Genomic DNA, 17,624 nt, shown 5'->3' on the forward strand with positions numbered 1-17,624 from the left:
TACCAAGAGCCACTATTTACCTGTCTTCAGGAATCTGCCTTTGCTCCACAGCAACTACCTTAGTATTTTCCATCTCAGACTTTGAGATGTCCTGTTAATTCAACTTAGACATATGCTAGGGAAATAGCAGAATATTTGGGAAGAGTTTTAGATAGAGCATTATTCGTTAGAAATACAATAAATGACCTATAAATGACATCTGAAAAGGAAAACTAAACAGGTAGAAATTATTTTATTAATATATTTATTTGCCTGAAAATATCCAAAAAAGTATCCTCTTTATATGTGGCAGTAGTCACATTAAGTGATAAGCTGCCACATAGTGCATACTTTATCAGACAGTTCTGTTTAGGGCCAAATGGAATCACATTCTAGCATTGTTATTGACTTGCCCCTTATTTACTCTGAATTTCATGACAAGCTGTAAATGTTATCATGAGTATTAAGTACAAAGTACTTATGTCTATACATATTACTGTTACATATCTATATCTATCTGTATGTATGGATGGATGGATTATGGATGGATGGATGGATGGATGGTGCACATATACACAAGGAATGTTCACTAAATAAGAATTCCTTCATGCTAATCTTCTATTTCAGAACTTTAGACCAGTTAAATAGTAATCTTCTACTATTGCTATAAGCTTCAACCTTTTTTTACCTATATATCCCTCCCCAGCAGCTATAAATTTAACTGAGTAGACTTATTTCTAGAAGCAATGAACATTTTTGGTATATGGTACCAAGAAGTTAAACTGACGTGTGCATGAAAGAGTCTCCTCCCGCACCTGCCTTTATCTACCCAGGTCCACTAGCCAGGCTGCCCTTCCCAGCTTGTCTCCACCCCACTCCACTGGCCCCATGGATGTAGTTTCCCCAGAGACTGCATGGATATCAGTACTTCTCCATTTAAAAACAGGCTAACTTGTCTTGTAAGAATTGAGCATCATTTTGAAAAATAACTGCCAACTACCCTTCACAAGGGTCAAGGTTATAAAAGACAAACACTGAGCAACTATCTCACATTGGAAAAGACTAGAGAAAATATAATGAAATATAAGATACTGGGTAGGACTTAGATCCAAGGGGAAAAAAGGACATCAAAAACCTAGTTATACCTATAGTATATTCCCTGTTATCACTGTATTTGATTTTGGTACTCTGCATCTTATATATACATTTATCTAATTTGGGGACGGAAAGGAGAATAACAAAATGCTAAAACAAGGACACAGGATGACCCACTGCAACAATGATACTCATAAGACACTATGTTGGAAATGATCTTTACAACTTTGATGGAGAGGAGATGGCGGAAGGGGTGGGGTGCAGGGAAGAGAATGAGGGGAGATAGGGGAGGGAAGGGATAGTGGGAAAAACACAAAGGAGGGGTAACAATGTTCAACAAGAAATGTACTAATTACCTTACTCATGTAACTATAACCCCTCTGTATAGCATTTTTACAATAAAATAAAATTTTAAAAAACTGGTTAAAGGATAATGTTGTGTCATCTTCCTGGTTTCAGTCAGTGTACTGTGGTTGTATATAATGTAAATTTTGGTTGGGCTGAGAGGTAGATAGAAATTATAGTGTTTTAGCAACTTGGTTTTAGCTCTTATACTATTTCAAAGTTAAAAGTTAAAACTTTTAAATGTGATCATTTTGAACTTTATTATGAAAGAGCCTCTATCTAAATTGACTTGTCAAGTGATATATTATTGTGAAATAAGGCTACTTATGTTAAGCCTATTGCAGTAAGGCCGTCACAAAGGTTAATAAAAAGTCAATTCCAAGGTATAGAAAATCCACCTTAATCATTACAATTAGCTTGCAAATCCCCTAAGAGAGTGTGATGCCACCTACATACACTGCTAGTGCTGAGGACTTAATGATAGCTGATGATGTTTTGTGAGCCCTGTATGGAGCTAAACAAATACATCTTTTGACTCCACATAACAGAATAATACTTTTAAATAATGGTGCCACTGGAACCAATGTTTTACAGAATAAAAGGGAACAGAAAAAATGAGATACAAAGAAACATATTCCAGTACATAAAGCTCCCTCCTCAGACCTTCCATGCTTTAGAAAATGACATTAGGCAACCTGTAACCATAGCTACTCAGGAAGCCAAGACTTGGAAGAGGAGGTTCAAAGCCAGCTTGAGTAGCAGACTCTGTGAGACGCCATCTTTAATTCATCTCAAAGATGCTGGACTAGAGGCATAGCTCAAGTGGTAGAGTGCCAGTTGTGACCAAGAAAGCTGAACAAGCTCAAGGTCCTGAATTCAACTATAGTACTTGTCCCCCACACTAAACTCCCTTCCCCCCCCAAAAAATAAAAATAAAATAGCACTGGTCAACAGGCTCTGAACAAAATCTCTTACAATAGAAGGGGATGGCCACACCACATGTTTCAGTAACATAAATTAGCCCACAGACAATTAATTGGTAAATGGAGAAACGATTTTAGTACAATCCACAAGGTACATTTTTTCATGTATAGTATTTCCCCATACAATAATGCTTTTCCTCATTAATAACAGCAATTTGAAGACCAAGTACACTACTGGCAGCAAATCAGGAAGAAATCAATACTATATATTCAACCATTTTCATAGAAATAGTTTTTGCAAAGTTTACCCACACATTAAAAATGAATAAAACAAGGCCATGTGTGGTGTACTATACACACAATCCTAGAACTTGGGAGACTAAGTCAGAATTCTGGAGTTCAGTGTCCACATGGGCTACATGGGGTACAGAGGTAGACCTGTTTCAATTAATCTCCTCATTAATAATAAAACAAAAAAAGTCAAAATGATGACTGGAACATATACTTCTCCTTTCAGCATATGTTATACAAAGTTGATCACCATTTCTCCACTTCTGATAATATCCTCTGTCCTTGTACACATAAAGAGACTCAACCCTTCCTCATATCACGTTATCAGGCTATGTTCACTCTTTTAGTCCTAAATTAAACCCCACATTTATATATATGCAGTTTAATGTCTTTTAAACTGTGTATTTCAATTAGGTTTGTTATTCTTTCTGTTATTGTTCTAATACAAAGTCTCATAAACCCTACTATTAGAAGAACAAATTTCTAAACTGAAAAATTTTTAGAAATATATATAATTATTAGAGTAGAACGTTACATTGTCACACATTTTCAGTGCATGAAATACTGTTCCAGGAATATATATATATATAATGTATATAATTATATATATATATAATTTTGTTGTTGTTGTTGGTTGTGAGGTTTGAACTCTGGGCTTAGGCGCTGTTGCTGAGCCTCTCTGTGTTCAAGACTAGCACACTGCCACTTGAGCCACAGTGCTACTTCCAATTTTTGAGTGCTCAATTGAAGATAAGAGTCTCACAGGGGCTTTTTTTTTTTTTTTTTTTTGGTCCATTCGTGGGGGCCTGGACTCTGGGCCTGGGCGCTGTCCCTCAGCTCTTCAGCTCAAGGCTAGTGCTCCACCACTTGAGCCACAGTGCCACTTCCAGCTTTTTTTCTTTTTGCTTATGTGGTGCTGGGGAATCAAACCCAGGGGCTCACGCATGCAAGGCAAGCGCTCTACCACTGAGCCACCTTCCCAGCCCTCACAGGGACTTTTCTGCCTGGGCTGACTTTGAACCACAATCCTCAGAGCTCAGACTCCTGAGTAGCTAGGATTACAGGTGTGAATGACCAGCACTAGCTAATTTTTTCTCTTTGTTTAGTAGTGGAGATACTGGGGTTTAAAAACGGGGCCTCACGCTTGAACCCCACCCACAGTTCTATTATGCTTTAGTTATTTTTCAGGTGCCACAAGAGGTCTCATAGGATTTTCTTACTCCTGGCTAGTATACATTGCTGGAATCACAGGTATATAACACTACACCTAGCTTATTGATTGAGGTGGGCTTCTCACTAATGTTTTTCCCTGCCTCAAACTTCAGTCCTTCCAATCTCCCCCTGAGAATCTAGGATTGTAGATGTGAACACCACATCTCCTCCTTCAATATTTTTATTAATACAAATATCATTGTACATTACTTCCAAAGACTACTCACCTATCATTGAAATTTGTTATTAACACAAATCTCTAAACAAAGTAAGTACATTTCACATTACCTTTAGACTCAACATTTGGATATGCATTTCTGTACTGATTGTACATTTCTTATACTGTTCCAGTGTAGTAATGAAAATCGTCAACTATGTTAAAAACCAGATTGATGCCTTGGCATCAATATTCAGTATTGTTTGACATGGATTAAAATGTATATATGAACATTTATCAAACCAACACCCATGAAGAAGTCTATAAACTATATAAAAAATAAAGATATGTTTCTAAGCACTGTTGCTCATAAAACAAAATACACTTTACAGTATGACTTTTGTGTGTGTGTGTGTGTGTGTATGTATGTGTATGTGTGTGTGTGTGTGTGTGTGTGTGTGTGTGTGCGTGCACGCACACACATGCTGGTCCTAAGGATTGAACTCTTGTCCTGGGAGCTTTTTTTTACTCAAGGGTAATGCTCTTGCCCCTCAAGCCAGAGTTCCACTTCTGGCTTTCATGGTAGTTATTTGGAGAAAAGATTTGCAAAGAATTTCCTGCCTGGGCTGGTTTTGAATCTTATCATCAGATCGCAGTCATCTAAGTAGCTAGAATTACAGGCATAGCAACTGGCACCTGACAAATATGACTTTTAATAGTATTTACTCAGCTAAAGAAAAATTTAATGTCAGAGATTTTGTTTCTTTCTCAAAGAAAGCAATGACATTGCTTAATAGTTGTTTGTTGTCAAATAATCAAAATTAAACATTCATTTATGTAAATGGATAGCCACAAAGCATTATGAAAGTGTACGTTATTTTTAAGTGATAAAGGTATGGCATATAATTGCTGCATTAAAAATACAATTCAACTGAGTAACTCTAATATATTCCAGCAATCCCAATTTGAAAATAATTTTAAATTAACTTAAATAACAAGTATAAGTAATTAAAATTTTTGCTTAAAAGAATGGTGTTTTCAACATAGTCTATGATATGCTAAGAGATTTTTTTATGGAGTCATATAACCCTGAATTTCAAAAAGTCCTTTTCACTTTTCAATTAGTTATTCAGAGTCACTTGCTGAAAGATAGTCAGTACGTTTCTCATGGGGAAAAAAAAAAAAGTATTGCACTATTGTGTGCTTGTAATGTGACCTCTTTCACTTGGGTGGGTTTCGGCTCCATCACCAACTAAGTGGGGATGTAACCTTGTCAAACCAAAGGCAAAAGAGCAATAAGCATATGACAGGCTTACCCCAGCATGGAAAAGGTTTTTTAAGAAGGTTGCAAAAATAGTACTCTAAATGACAAAATAAAAGAAAGCACTCAAAACATGAGAAGCATTTAATCCTCATCCTTGGATGTCTGCCATATAAAACTCGCTTAAATTTATTTATTTTATTAGCTGCTAACAAGATTTGGACAATATGTCTTCAAATGAACCCTCATAAACCAGTCTTGAAGGAGACACAGGTATAGAATATCTATTTCCACAAAGCGTTTTCCATCAATACTTAAATTATCATCCAACAAGAAAAGTCATTCCAGTTCAAGAATAAGAAATACAAAACAGGAATATCTTCGCTCAAGGGTAGCTTTAATGATCACTAAAACAAACTTCATGAGTTGCTACTAACTGGCGTAAAGTTTTTATAAATAACTGAAGCCAAAAACATTAGACAAGTTCTGGCACTGTTCTCAGTGTGAATTTACTTTTAAGACAAACAAACCAAAAGCTCAAATCTAAACCATTCAGGCATGTTCTAAGTCTATGTATTATATTATTGTGTCAATTATGCACTCATTGACATTCCTTTTATACAACTAAAGACTGGAATGAAATTTTTCTTCCTGGCCAGTCACAATATTTTAACAGAGAAACAGTGCCACCTTTTGGTCCCAAACAAAAGCCTCCACTACTCTTCTTGCAAACTCCTTTTTTCAGTCAGACTCCTGATATAAATAAATGTCATTTGAATTTCATATCACAATTATCATCTTCTAAACAATTTTAGCTTCAAAAAGTAAAAAAAAAGAACTTCAAAGCATAAAAGTCTCATAGTAAGATGCAAAAATCACAAAATATTCCTAAGCAATATCAAATGTACTTATTTTGGATCATTAGCATAATAACTTCTAATCAACATTTAATTAAACACATTTTACCAAATCCAATTAGGTCAATTAACTGAAGTAAAATATGAAGGAAACCCTTTTTTATAGCATTATTATATTTCAAGATTGATTTTCTTAAAAAGCATATATTTCATATGCATTCATTAATTTAATAATTAACCACAGTATTAACAGTAGATTACTGGTTACATCAGCATAAGTAGAAATACAAATTAAGTATATCTCTGAATTACTTACACTAACGACACAATGTCACCACGGTGTACTTCAAAATTCCTCACTTTCCAGTGATTCAAAAGTACCACATCCGATGACTGGCTTCCCCCAGGATTCAAAGAAGGCTAGAAAATAAGGAGAAAAGGCATGTATTATTTGTGTTTTTCAATACTCATAGTCCATTGTACTTCATAGATTGAGTCCAATAAAATATTTCTAATATAGTATCTTTCAGGAAATTTGTTCTAAAACAACTGCAAATAATGAATTTTTTAAAATACACAGAGGGACTCTACAGATGAGCCAGGAAAAAAAAACATAAATTACCAACATTTATTTTAAAGGAAAATATGAAATTATACTTATTTAAAACATAAGTATCAGCTGGGTGCCAGTCACTCACAACTACTATTCAGGAAGCTGAGATCAGAGGATCACAGTTACAAAGCAATCTGGGCAGGAAAGTCTGTGAAAGACTCATCTCCAATAAACTCCAATAAGCCAAAGTGTAAATGTGGTTCAAGTGCTAAAGTGCTAGCCATAAGCAAATAAATAAATAAATAAATACAAAAAGGAAAGTAATAAATAATAATAAATAAATAAATTCAAAAAGGAAAGGTATGGGTAGCTTTAAAAAGGATTAGGTGCTGTGAGAAAGGAGTGACTCAATTCTCCCAAAAGAATATTCAGATGGGATCTAATTCCATAGTAGCAGGCATCACTGTTCTACCTAGAGAACAGAACTAATCTCACATCAACCAATAAATCAACCTATGAATAACTATGGTAAGCAGGAAAGATAGATAATGGGATAATCGTTTTTTTAAATGTAGTGATTTCACACCTCTCATGTTCTGAGAACCTGTACTGGGGTCCCAGTCCAATTTGGACCTAGTAAGTTGGTGTCCTTCATCTAAGGTGTCTGCTGATGGATAAAGCAAGAAGAAAGCTTTGGGCAAGGAACCTTCAAGTGGGGAACCAGGTAGATACAAAAATGTAATGGATGAACCATGAAGCCAACACACTTGCATTTGGACAGGACACCAAAGAAGCCCACAAATATCAAGTGTGAGACTGTAAGTGAGCATGATGGGGCAAAAGAATGATACCACTAAGAGATTTCCACCACTCACTGAGAATGATACCACTAAGAGCTTTCCACCACTCACTGAGAATGTCAACATAGGAAGAAACAATTTCTTTAACAGTAGTACTCACAAGACAGTATGTGGAAAATGGTCTGTACAACTTGAGGAGGGCTTGAGGGAAGGGAAAAAGGGAGAAAAATGAAGGAAGGGGTAACAAGTTAGACAAGAAATGTAAACACTACCTTACTAATGTAACTATAACCCCTCTGTACATAACCTTGACAATAAAATTTTTAAGATTAAAAAAAAAGAAATGATTTTTATTGCACGAATTTCCGTGATAGGAAAAGAGAGCGAAACAATTGAGGCTCTTTGTTTTCACTGAGTAGCAACAGGCAAAGATACATCCAATGCATTAGCAAGGAAAATAGTGAATGCCAGGCAAGAAGCCAGTACCTGGAGTAAAATGATAATCTTCGGAAAGACTCCGGGAATCATCAGATTTTTCTACAAAGCAGATATGGTTTTAAAAAATGTAGAAATTTTATATGGAGACCTTTTGGTGAGTGGTAGGGGTGCTGATACTGGGACTTAAATTCAGGGCCTCAAAATATCACTTATTGCTCAAGGCTGAAGCTCTACCACTTCTGGGTTTTTTTTCTGCTTAACTGGAGATAAGGGTATCTCAGATTTGTCTGCCAGGCTGGCTTCCAATTGTGATCTTCAGCCAGCCTCCTGAGCAGCTAGAATTATAGGTGTGAGCCACCAGCACCTAGTATGATCTTATTTTTTACTCTCCAGACTTGTATAGACAAAAATAAATAAGCAAATAAATAAATAAATAATTGTATAACCTTAGAGATCTCAAACATTCCTAGAGCTTCTCTCAGCCCCTTTGAATAATAATGACTAAATCTCTACCTGAGTTTCCAATTCTCTGCAAGTCATTTCACCTGTTTTTCTAACATGACACAACATGATTAACATGGAACTTGTCTTCACTTCCTACAAAATAAAAAGTTTTCTCCTGTATTTTCTTACATTGTATTTACTACTTTCCTAATCAGCCAGCTTAAAAATCTGTTTTCTCTTTACTTTCAACAAGTCACCAAGCTAAAACATCTTTTTATTTTACCATAATGTCTTTAACCAATGATATTTTTCTCGTCTCTCTACCATCATATTTCAAGCACAATTGCATTATCAAATGACTACACTAATCAGTGTCACTTCCAACTCTAAAGTCATTATCCTGCTTAAAATCCTTGTGAGCTTTCTACTATATTTAAAGACTGTCTTCAACATAAAATCAAATGATCACATAATCTGGAGAACCATCTGGATTCCCACTGACATAATTCCCACACTTAAACAACCACAAGCAGTGCCATATACTCTGACTTTTTTTTCTTTAGTATGTTTTTCTTTTTTGTGGAGCTTGAATTCAGGGCCTCACATTCTTGCTTAGCTTTTTAGCTCAAGGCTAGCACTCTACCACTTGAACCATGCCTCCACTTCCAGCCTTTTCTCCAAATTCTCTTAGAGTTTTTTTTGCCAGATTCTCAGCTCTCCCCCTTCTGAGTAGCTAGGATTATAGAAATGAGCTACACATAATATAAGGTGATTATAATATATAGTAATCTGATAGATTCAGATTATTTTTTCACACCAGTCATAAAACCAACATTTCTGCCTGAAATGTTGCCTTTCTCTTTACCTTCCTATCATGACTAATTCCTACTCAGAAACACAACTTGAATCCCACAAAGCAGTCTCTCAGGAATTCTTCCTTGACATTCACCTCCCTGTGTTCCTAATCTCCATTTCAGGTGACCAAAAATCTTACCTTCCCCTCAAACCTTCTGATTATTTCTATGACAGTATATTTAAATGTGCATTACAGTTAGTCCTTTCTCTCTTTGTCCAAAAATCTATAAGCTATTTAAAAAATAGATTTTTTTGTTGTTCCTTAAAAAAATCCAAAAAGCTGGCAGTGGTGGTGGCGTCGTGATATGGTGATAACAAACCACATCAACTGTCCTGTGAAAATAAGAGCCCGGTACTACAAAAGTTGCCATGGAAGAATCCCTGTAGACTCAAATCTTGACTCTTAGATACATCTTTCCCTAATAGAATCATTTATGTTCCCATCTTTTGTCAAGGTAACTGGTAGAAACAAATGGAAAGGCAGTGTAAACAACAGGTTTGTTAAGGAGGGAAAAAAATCCCAAACTCAACACATCTAATTTCAAGCCACAGAATATTGGAACCATTAGTTAACATCTAGAAGACCTTCTCTGATTTTATAAAGGGAAGCAGCAGAGATTCCTCTCAACTATCCTCTACAAGGTTAAATTAATTATTCCCTACCTGTACTCCCATAGCAATTTACATAAATTTCAATGATAGCACTTAATAGGTATCTGCCTACAACTAGGATTCTCTCACTCCAGTGTAGGCTTCTCATGTCTTATCCATCCATTTTTGTATACTAAATCCCAAAAGACTTTCTGGAAAATTCTATTTCTATTAGTGAAAGTTTAAGAGATTAGAGGCTCTTAAAACAATATTTAAAATAGCATAGCTCCTAGCAGTGTTAATCATATAAACAATGTGGACATCTTTCAATGAAATGAATGACTAAGTGTGGTAAGAAAATTTTTGTCTTGTCAAGTTGAGCAATATAAACACAATAGGAATAAAGTTTGTTTCATTATTACCCGTAATAAAAATAACAGGAATCACAACAGAATAACTATAGTTCATTTATGAATGATGGTAATGTGTATGAATATGAAAGAAAAACCTTTTTGGTTTGAGAAACTGTTTATGTAGTTTAAAAAAAAAAAACTTTGGTGACTGGTAGCTAACAACTGTATTTCTAGCTGAGATCTAAGGATTTCTGTTCAAAGCCAGGCAAGAAATTCCCTGTCATTCTTATCTCCAAATAACCAGAAAGGCTGGAATTGGGGCTGTGGTTCAAGTGGTAGAGTGCTACCTTTGAGCAAAAAAGCTCAAGGACATCCCCCTAGCCCTGAGTTCAAAACCCTCCCCACAAAAAAAGTTTGTTAAACTTCAATATGAATTACTTTTAAGTTTATCAAGCTGCTATAAACCCATTACAATAAGATATTTTATTAAGAGAAGAAGAATTTTTGAAATTTCTCAATTAAAAATTACTTTCTAGAAACTCACAAACTTCAAAATAAGATTTTTAATTTATTTTTAATTTATTGTCTTTTAGTCATACAAACAGGTTTCAATTCACCATGTCAGCTTATGAGTACAATGCATCTTAACCAAAATAAGACTTTGTATGGGAAATTAAAACATCTAAATAAGATATTGATGTTTTAGAAAAAAAGTGAATCACATTAATACTTACAAACCTTACAGCAAACTTTTCCTTGTGAGAATGGCTGTATATGCTTCAGAGAATGAAAAAAGCATTTCAAATCAAAGAACTTGTTTTAAAAAAAAAAAAAGCAAATCTAAATTCAAAGTAACAAATCTTGATAATCTGATTTGACCAGAGTCTATATTTCTTCATCATCTTATTAATATTTAAGCCATAGAGTCCCAGAAACTATAAGCAAATTAAATTACAATGTTTTGAAGAAAAAAAAAATCTGAGAATCTAGGCATTTCCACCTACATTTAATAGCATGTGATTAGTGTGAGACTTCAATGCTTTTGCCAGCAGCTGAGATTTCCAGGAGTAATGGCAGAAAGATAATCACGGGAACTAACCAAGAAGAAAAGAAGCCCAAGAGCTGCTCTCCCTTCTCTTAAAATTTTTCATTCGCACATCTACCATGCTCCTACTATAAACCAGTAAGATTAAAAATCAAACCTAAAGGAACGAGTAGTGTGGATCACTAGTAGAGCATATGCTTATTATGTGCAAGATCCAGGTTCAATGCCCAGCATTCCCCAAAAAGAAATAATAATAACTTGGAGAACTCTTTCAAATATGTCTTTCTCTAAAGACAGAAACTGTTTTCAAGTCTTGGTTCCATTTCTTCACTAGTCATATAAAGTCAACTATTCAACTATTTATAAGATACATTTCTCCCTCTATAAAATGGAGAGTCAAAAAAGCCTGTGTGTGTGTGTGTGTGTGTGTGTGTGTGTGTGTGTGTGTGTGTGTGTGTGTGTGTGTGTGTGTGTGTGTGTGTGTGTGTGTGTGTGTGTGTGTGTGTGTGTGTGTGTGTGTGTGTGCCCCGTGCATGTTCCAGTAGTGGGGCTTGAACTCAAGGTCTCATCTTTTCCCTTGGCATTTTTGCTCAAGGCTGGTACTCTACCACTGGAGCTATACCTCCACTTCTGGCTTTTTATTGATTAATTGGAGATCAATGACTTTTTTGCTTGGGCTGATTTTGAATCATGATCCTCAGCTCTCTGCCTCCTGTGTACTTAGAATTGCAGGCATGAGCCACCAGCATTAAGCTGACAGACAAGATTGAGCATATCCATACTGCTAGAGGCAATCTACACATACAATGCAATCTCCATCAAACAGAAGTAGGAAAAAAAATCCTAAAACTCATTTGACAGCAGAAAAGATCCTAAATAAGCAAAAGAGTCCTAAGCAAAATGAGCAATGGTAGAGATTTCACACTGATTTCAAATTAAACTACAAAAGTATAACAAAAGCATCATACTTCTGACCAAAAGAAAAAAAATCAGACATATACACCAATGGAGCAGAATTGAAGACACATAAATAAGCGTATGTGGCTACAGTCATTTGATTCTCACCAGAGATAAGAAAAGAAAATACAATGAAAATAGCCTCTTCATCAAATGGTTCTCACAACATTGGACATATACCCACACATTAAGACTGAAACTAGATCACTCTCACCCTACACAAAATCCAATTCAAAATGCATCAAGGAACTTACTGTAAGACCTAAAATTTGGAAATTACAATGAAAAATCATTTCAAAGTATAGGCATATAGGCAGGGGCAAAAAAATAATTCTGTAGGAATCCAATAGCTTAGGATTGAAAAATGGAATTGCAGCCAAAGAAAAGACTTCTGCACATCACAGATAATAACTTCCATAATGAAGAAACAGCCAACAGAATGAGAGAAAATCATTGCCACCTATTTATCTCACAGGGGATCAATAACAAATAAAAAAGATAAATAATCCAACCATTAAAAATTAACAAATAATGGAAGACACAGTTCTCAGAAGACATACAAACAAATACATGAAAAAATATTTAACATCTTTAAGTTATCAGTGAAATATAAATCAATACTACATTGATATTATATCTCATTTCATCAGAATGGTTAGAATATAGGGGATAAAAGGTAGGAAGGGAGGAACCCTTTTACTGTATTGGTGGGAATAAAAATTAGTCGAGGTACTATACATATTAGTATGAAAATTCCTCAAAATACTAAGTATAAAATTACTATATGACAGGGAAGCTATACCACTCCTGGGTACATACCGAAAGGAATTAGAATTCAATAGAACTAACCACATACCCATGAGTATAGTTGGCAATATTGACAAATAACCAAGTCATAGAATCAGCTTAGGTTTCCGGCAACAATATATGTGGTATATTTACATAAAAGAATGTGATTCAACCATAAGAAATAATAAAACCATATAATTTTCAGGAAAATGGATGGAATGGGGGATCATTATGTTAACTGAAATAACCAGACTCAACAAATATTGTATATTTTTTCTCATATGTAAAATCTAAATGAGGAAGAAAGAAAGAGAGAGAGAGAGAGGGAAGGAGGGAGGGAGGGAGGAAGGAAGGAAGGGAGGAAGGAAGGAAGGAAGGGAGGGAGGAAGGAAGGAAGGAAGGAAGGAAGGAAGGAAGGAAGGAAGGAAGGAAGACAGGGAAGAGAAGAGATGGGAAGGGAAGGGAAGGAAAGAGAAGGGAAAGGAAGGGAAATTATTTGGAAAGAAAGAGCCGATGAGGAGGGGGAATGAGAAAGTAGGAAAGAAGGACTAATGAATGTGCTTACTATAATCGAGGTATGTTATACACGTGTGAAATGTCACAATGAAGCCCATTACCTGTGCAAATAATATATAAAAATCTTTTTTGTTGTTGTGGGGCTTAAACTCAGGGCCTGGGTGCTGACTCTGAGCTCTTTTGCTCAAGGCTGGTGCTCTACCATTTGAACCACAGCTGCAATTCAAAAAGTATGTTCAAATGTTTTTATTTTAAAGCTCTATCCAGAAAAATGAGTTTTTTTAAAAAAAAACTAAAGTGACATATACATTCCATTTAAGTGCTCAAAGAAAGATATGCAAATAATAAAGCATCACAAGAAATGAGTATTTTAATGTTTTTTATTGTAAAAATACTGTAAAGAGGGGTTACAGTTACATGAGCAAGGTAATGAGTACATTTCCTGTCAAGCATTGTTGCCTCCTCCTTTGCTTTTCCCCTACCATCCCCCTTCCCTCCTACTTCCACAACTATACTCCCCCCAAGCCTAAATTGTAAAGTTCATTTTTTCAACATAGTGCGTTGTACATCTCATTGTTACAATGGGTCAACCTGTATCCTTATTTTAGCATTTTGTTATTTCCCTTCCCCTCCACATCAATACAGGGCACTGACATCAAATACAGTGAAAATAGGGGTTATAACATGGAGGAAGAACATTCAAAGAAACAAAAAAGGTACATGGTACATTATAAAAACATTAGAACAATAGCAAGAAAGAAAAAAACACTTGTGTCCCTACCTTGGGGTTCATTTCGCTTAACATCATCTTATATGGTCATATGTACATAGCTTTTGACCTTTTCTGCTTGTCTCGGATATATACTAGGTATTGCAAATAAGGAAAACCATGGGACCTATGTTTCTTTGGGCCTGGCTTACTTCACTTAATATAATTTTTTCCAAGTCTTTCCATTTCCTAACAAATGGGACAATGCCATTCTTTCTGATGGAGGCATAGAATTCCATTATATATATATATATATATATATATATATATATATATGTATGTATATATATATATATATCACATTTGCTTGATCCATTCATCTACTGTATAGCTAAGATATGGAAGAAATGAGTATTTAGTAAGTCCCAGCTGTGGCTGACACTTGGTCCAGCTTCTGTGGGAACCCCTACAGAGGAGCAACCACGGAAATTATAAAGTTCTCAGTGGAAATATCTCTTTACAGATATTCAAGATCTCTACCTTGGACATGACCTTGATTAGACAGTCCTGAAAACTCTTCACTTACCAGTGCAGACATTGTAAAGGTTCCACATGAACTCAACACATTCTGCACAAAAATAACTTAAAGGTCAATAGAAGAAGATAAAAAGGGTAGGCCTAGGTCAAGTATGTGAAATTATACTAATTTATTCATGCTTTCTTTCAGTCATTCATTCCTGAAAGTGAAGTGATATTCTAGGCTATGGATTCTTCTCCCTCTAACACACAGATATAGATCAATCATACTTTCATCAAAAATGCTTAAGGGAGTTTTTAAACAGAACTACATTCTAAACTCATTCCCTTATTTACTTGTGGCTCTTCATCTTTCTCTACTCAAAATTGGTAAGTATTGTTCTCCTTTCACTATCTCTGCATGAAATGATACACATTAAATTATTTTTAGAGACTACAACTCAATTTTTCTTTAAGAAGCAAATATTTGAAAGTATAATAACAGCATAAAGGTGGACACCTATACCATTTAACCTGTAAGAATAATGAGTTGCTAATTTTTCACTCAGTATATAGTCTACTATATAAGGGCAGAATATATTTTTCAGGCACTTTCACATTTTTCCCTATAAAAATAAAATCTTCACAAACTATCTGCAAGGCAATTGGCCAAACTCTATTTAATATCTGGAAAATGATTTTATTGACAGTCCTAGAAACATCCTATTGTAAGAGTTGTCTTGAGGATATGATCAGAAATATGCACAAAAGTATATTACACATGAACATTCTAATAAATGATTTATAATAGTAAACTCTGAGCTGACATCAATAGAGGATTCTCCCCTTATATATGTAGGACCAAATTCTTTATATGTTTTCTTCACGAACACACATACACACACCTATGAGTGAAACTTTATAAATTAAACACAGAAGAGATTAATAATATTAAAAACAAATAATAACAACATACTGTAATAAAAGTTGTGTGAATGTAGTATCACTCAACATATCTGACTATACTATCCTACTGTCATTATTCCTATGGTAATGGGATGAGATAACACAATGTCCATGTGCAGTGAATAAAAAAAAAAAAGGTGGGGGCTGGGAAGGTGGCTCAGTGGTAGAGCGCTTGCCTTGCATGCCTGAGGCCCTGGGTTTGATTCCTCAGCACCACATAAGCAAGGGGAAAAAAAGCCGGAAGTGGCGCTGTGGCTCAAGTGGTAGAGTGCTCGCCTTGAACTGAAGAGCTGAGGGACAGTGCCCAGGCCAAGAGTTCAGGCACCACGACTGGACCCAAAATAAATAAATAAATAAAAACTTTTTAAAAAAGGTGAAATCATCATGGTATAGTGTTAGGTCACGGTAACCTTCTGGCAACAGGTCAAAAGGGGAACCATGCAACTACGATGCTGACTGCCAGTTGTACCCATAATAGAAAAATGTTAATAACTATTTTACTAATAGTAAGAGAATAATTAAACTATGATTTCACAATGGTTAATTTATAAATGACTAATCTATCTATCTATCTATACTATATATATATATATATATATATATGATAACATTAAAAAATTAAAAATCATCCAGGCACCAGTGGCTCACTCCTATAATCCTAGCTACTCAGGAGGCTGAGATCTGAGGATCATTCAAAGCCAGCCGGGGCAGAAAAGTTCGTGAGACTCTTATCTCCAATAAACCACCAAAAAACCGGAAGTGGCGCTGTAGCTCAAGTAGTAGAGTGCTCGCCTTGAGCTGAAGAGCTGAGGGACAGTGCCCAAGCCCAGAGTTCAAGCCCCACGACCGACCCAAAAAAAAAATTAAAAATCAAATTCATATGAACAACTCCCTAATAATAACAACGAAAACATTACACTGTCGAAAAATATATTTGGATATGCCTGATAAAGAAAAAATATTTAAAGCAAGAAAAAATGGTATGATCCAATTTATAGAAAGAAGGGAGAGAGAGAAGGAGAAAGGAAAAGAAATGAGTGAGCATTGGTGGCTTATGACTGTAATCCCAGCTACATGAGAAGTGGAGAAAAAAAGATTGAGGTTTGAGGTCAGTCCTAGAAAGGAATAAAAAGTTAGCAAGACATTACCAAACTGTTCTGGTAGTTCATGTCTATAATCCCAGCTGCACAGGACAGAAAGAAAGAAAATTGAATCATGCTCCCAAGAATGACTCAATTGGTAGAGTGTTGTCTAGAAAGTTTAAGGCACTAAAAAGGAAAGAAAACAGAAGAGAGGAGTGGTAGAAAAGAGGAGAAATGGTAAAGAAAGAGAGAAAGAAAAGTGCAGAAGAGGAAATAAAGAATTTATAGTAATTTTAAAATGTAGCCTATAATCATCAATAATTCTTCTGATCCTAGAAGGAAACCCTACTGCATTGTTGGTGGGAGTGTAAACTTGTTCAACCACTTTGGAAAGCAGTATGGAGGTTTCTCAAAAGACTACACATAGAGCTCCCCAGCAATCCCACGTTTGGGCATTTACCAGAATGATCACAAACAAGACCATACTAAAGCTACCAGCACAACTATGTTTATTGCAGTATTATTTACCATAGCTAAGATATGGAACCAACCCTCAGTAGATGAATGGATCAAGAAAATATGGAATATATACACAATGGAATTCTATGCCTCCTCTATTTGTTAGCAAATGGAAAGCCTTGGAAAAAAATTATATTAAGTAGGTCCCATGGTTTCCCTTATTTGCAATAACTAGTATATGTCTGAGACAAGCAGAAAAGGTCAGATAAGTTGATGTTAGGTGAAATGAACCCCAAGATAAGGACTCGAATATTTTTTTCTTTCTTGCTATTGTTTCTAACATATTTATAAGATGATTTCTTTGTTGCTTTGTATGTCCCTTCTCCACGGTATAACACCTGTTTTCACTGTATTTGATGTTGGTATAATTT

At 35.3% G+C, this 17,624-nt stretch overlaps 1 protein-coding gene across 1 annotated transcript in view; it reads right to left on the minus strand.

The window, feature by feature from the left end:
- The window catches only part of Immp2l (inner mitochondrial membrane peptidase subunit 2), an 850,586-nt gene that overhangs the window by 779,196 nt on the left and 53,766 nt on the right, over positions 1-17,624 (minus strand). Inside the window, exon 4 of the mRNA XM_042684687.1 lies at positions 6,437-6,540. Within this exon, the coding sequence (XP_042540621.1) occupies positions 6,437-6,540 (104 nt within the window). The remainder of the gene's footprint in view (positions 1-6,436; positions 6,541-17,624) is intronic.

This window comes from Dipodomys spectabilis, unplaced genomic scaffold, assembly GCF_019054845.1.
Source record: "Dipodomys spectabilis isolate Male_0828 unplaced genomic scaffold, ASM1905484v1 ptg000089l, whole genome shotgun sequence".
Taxonomy (NCBI): domain Eukaryota; kingdom Metazoa; phylum Chordata; class Mammalia; order Rodentia; family Heteromyidae; genus Dipodomys; species Dipodomys spectabilis.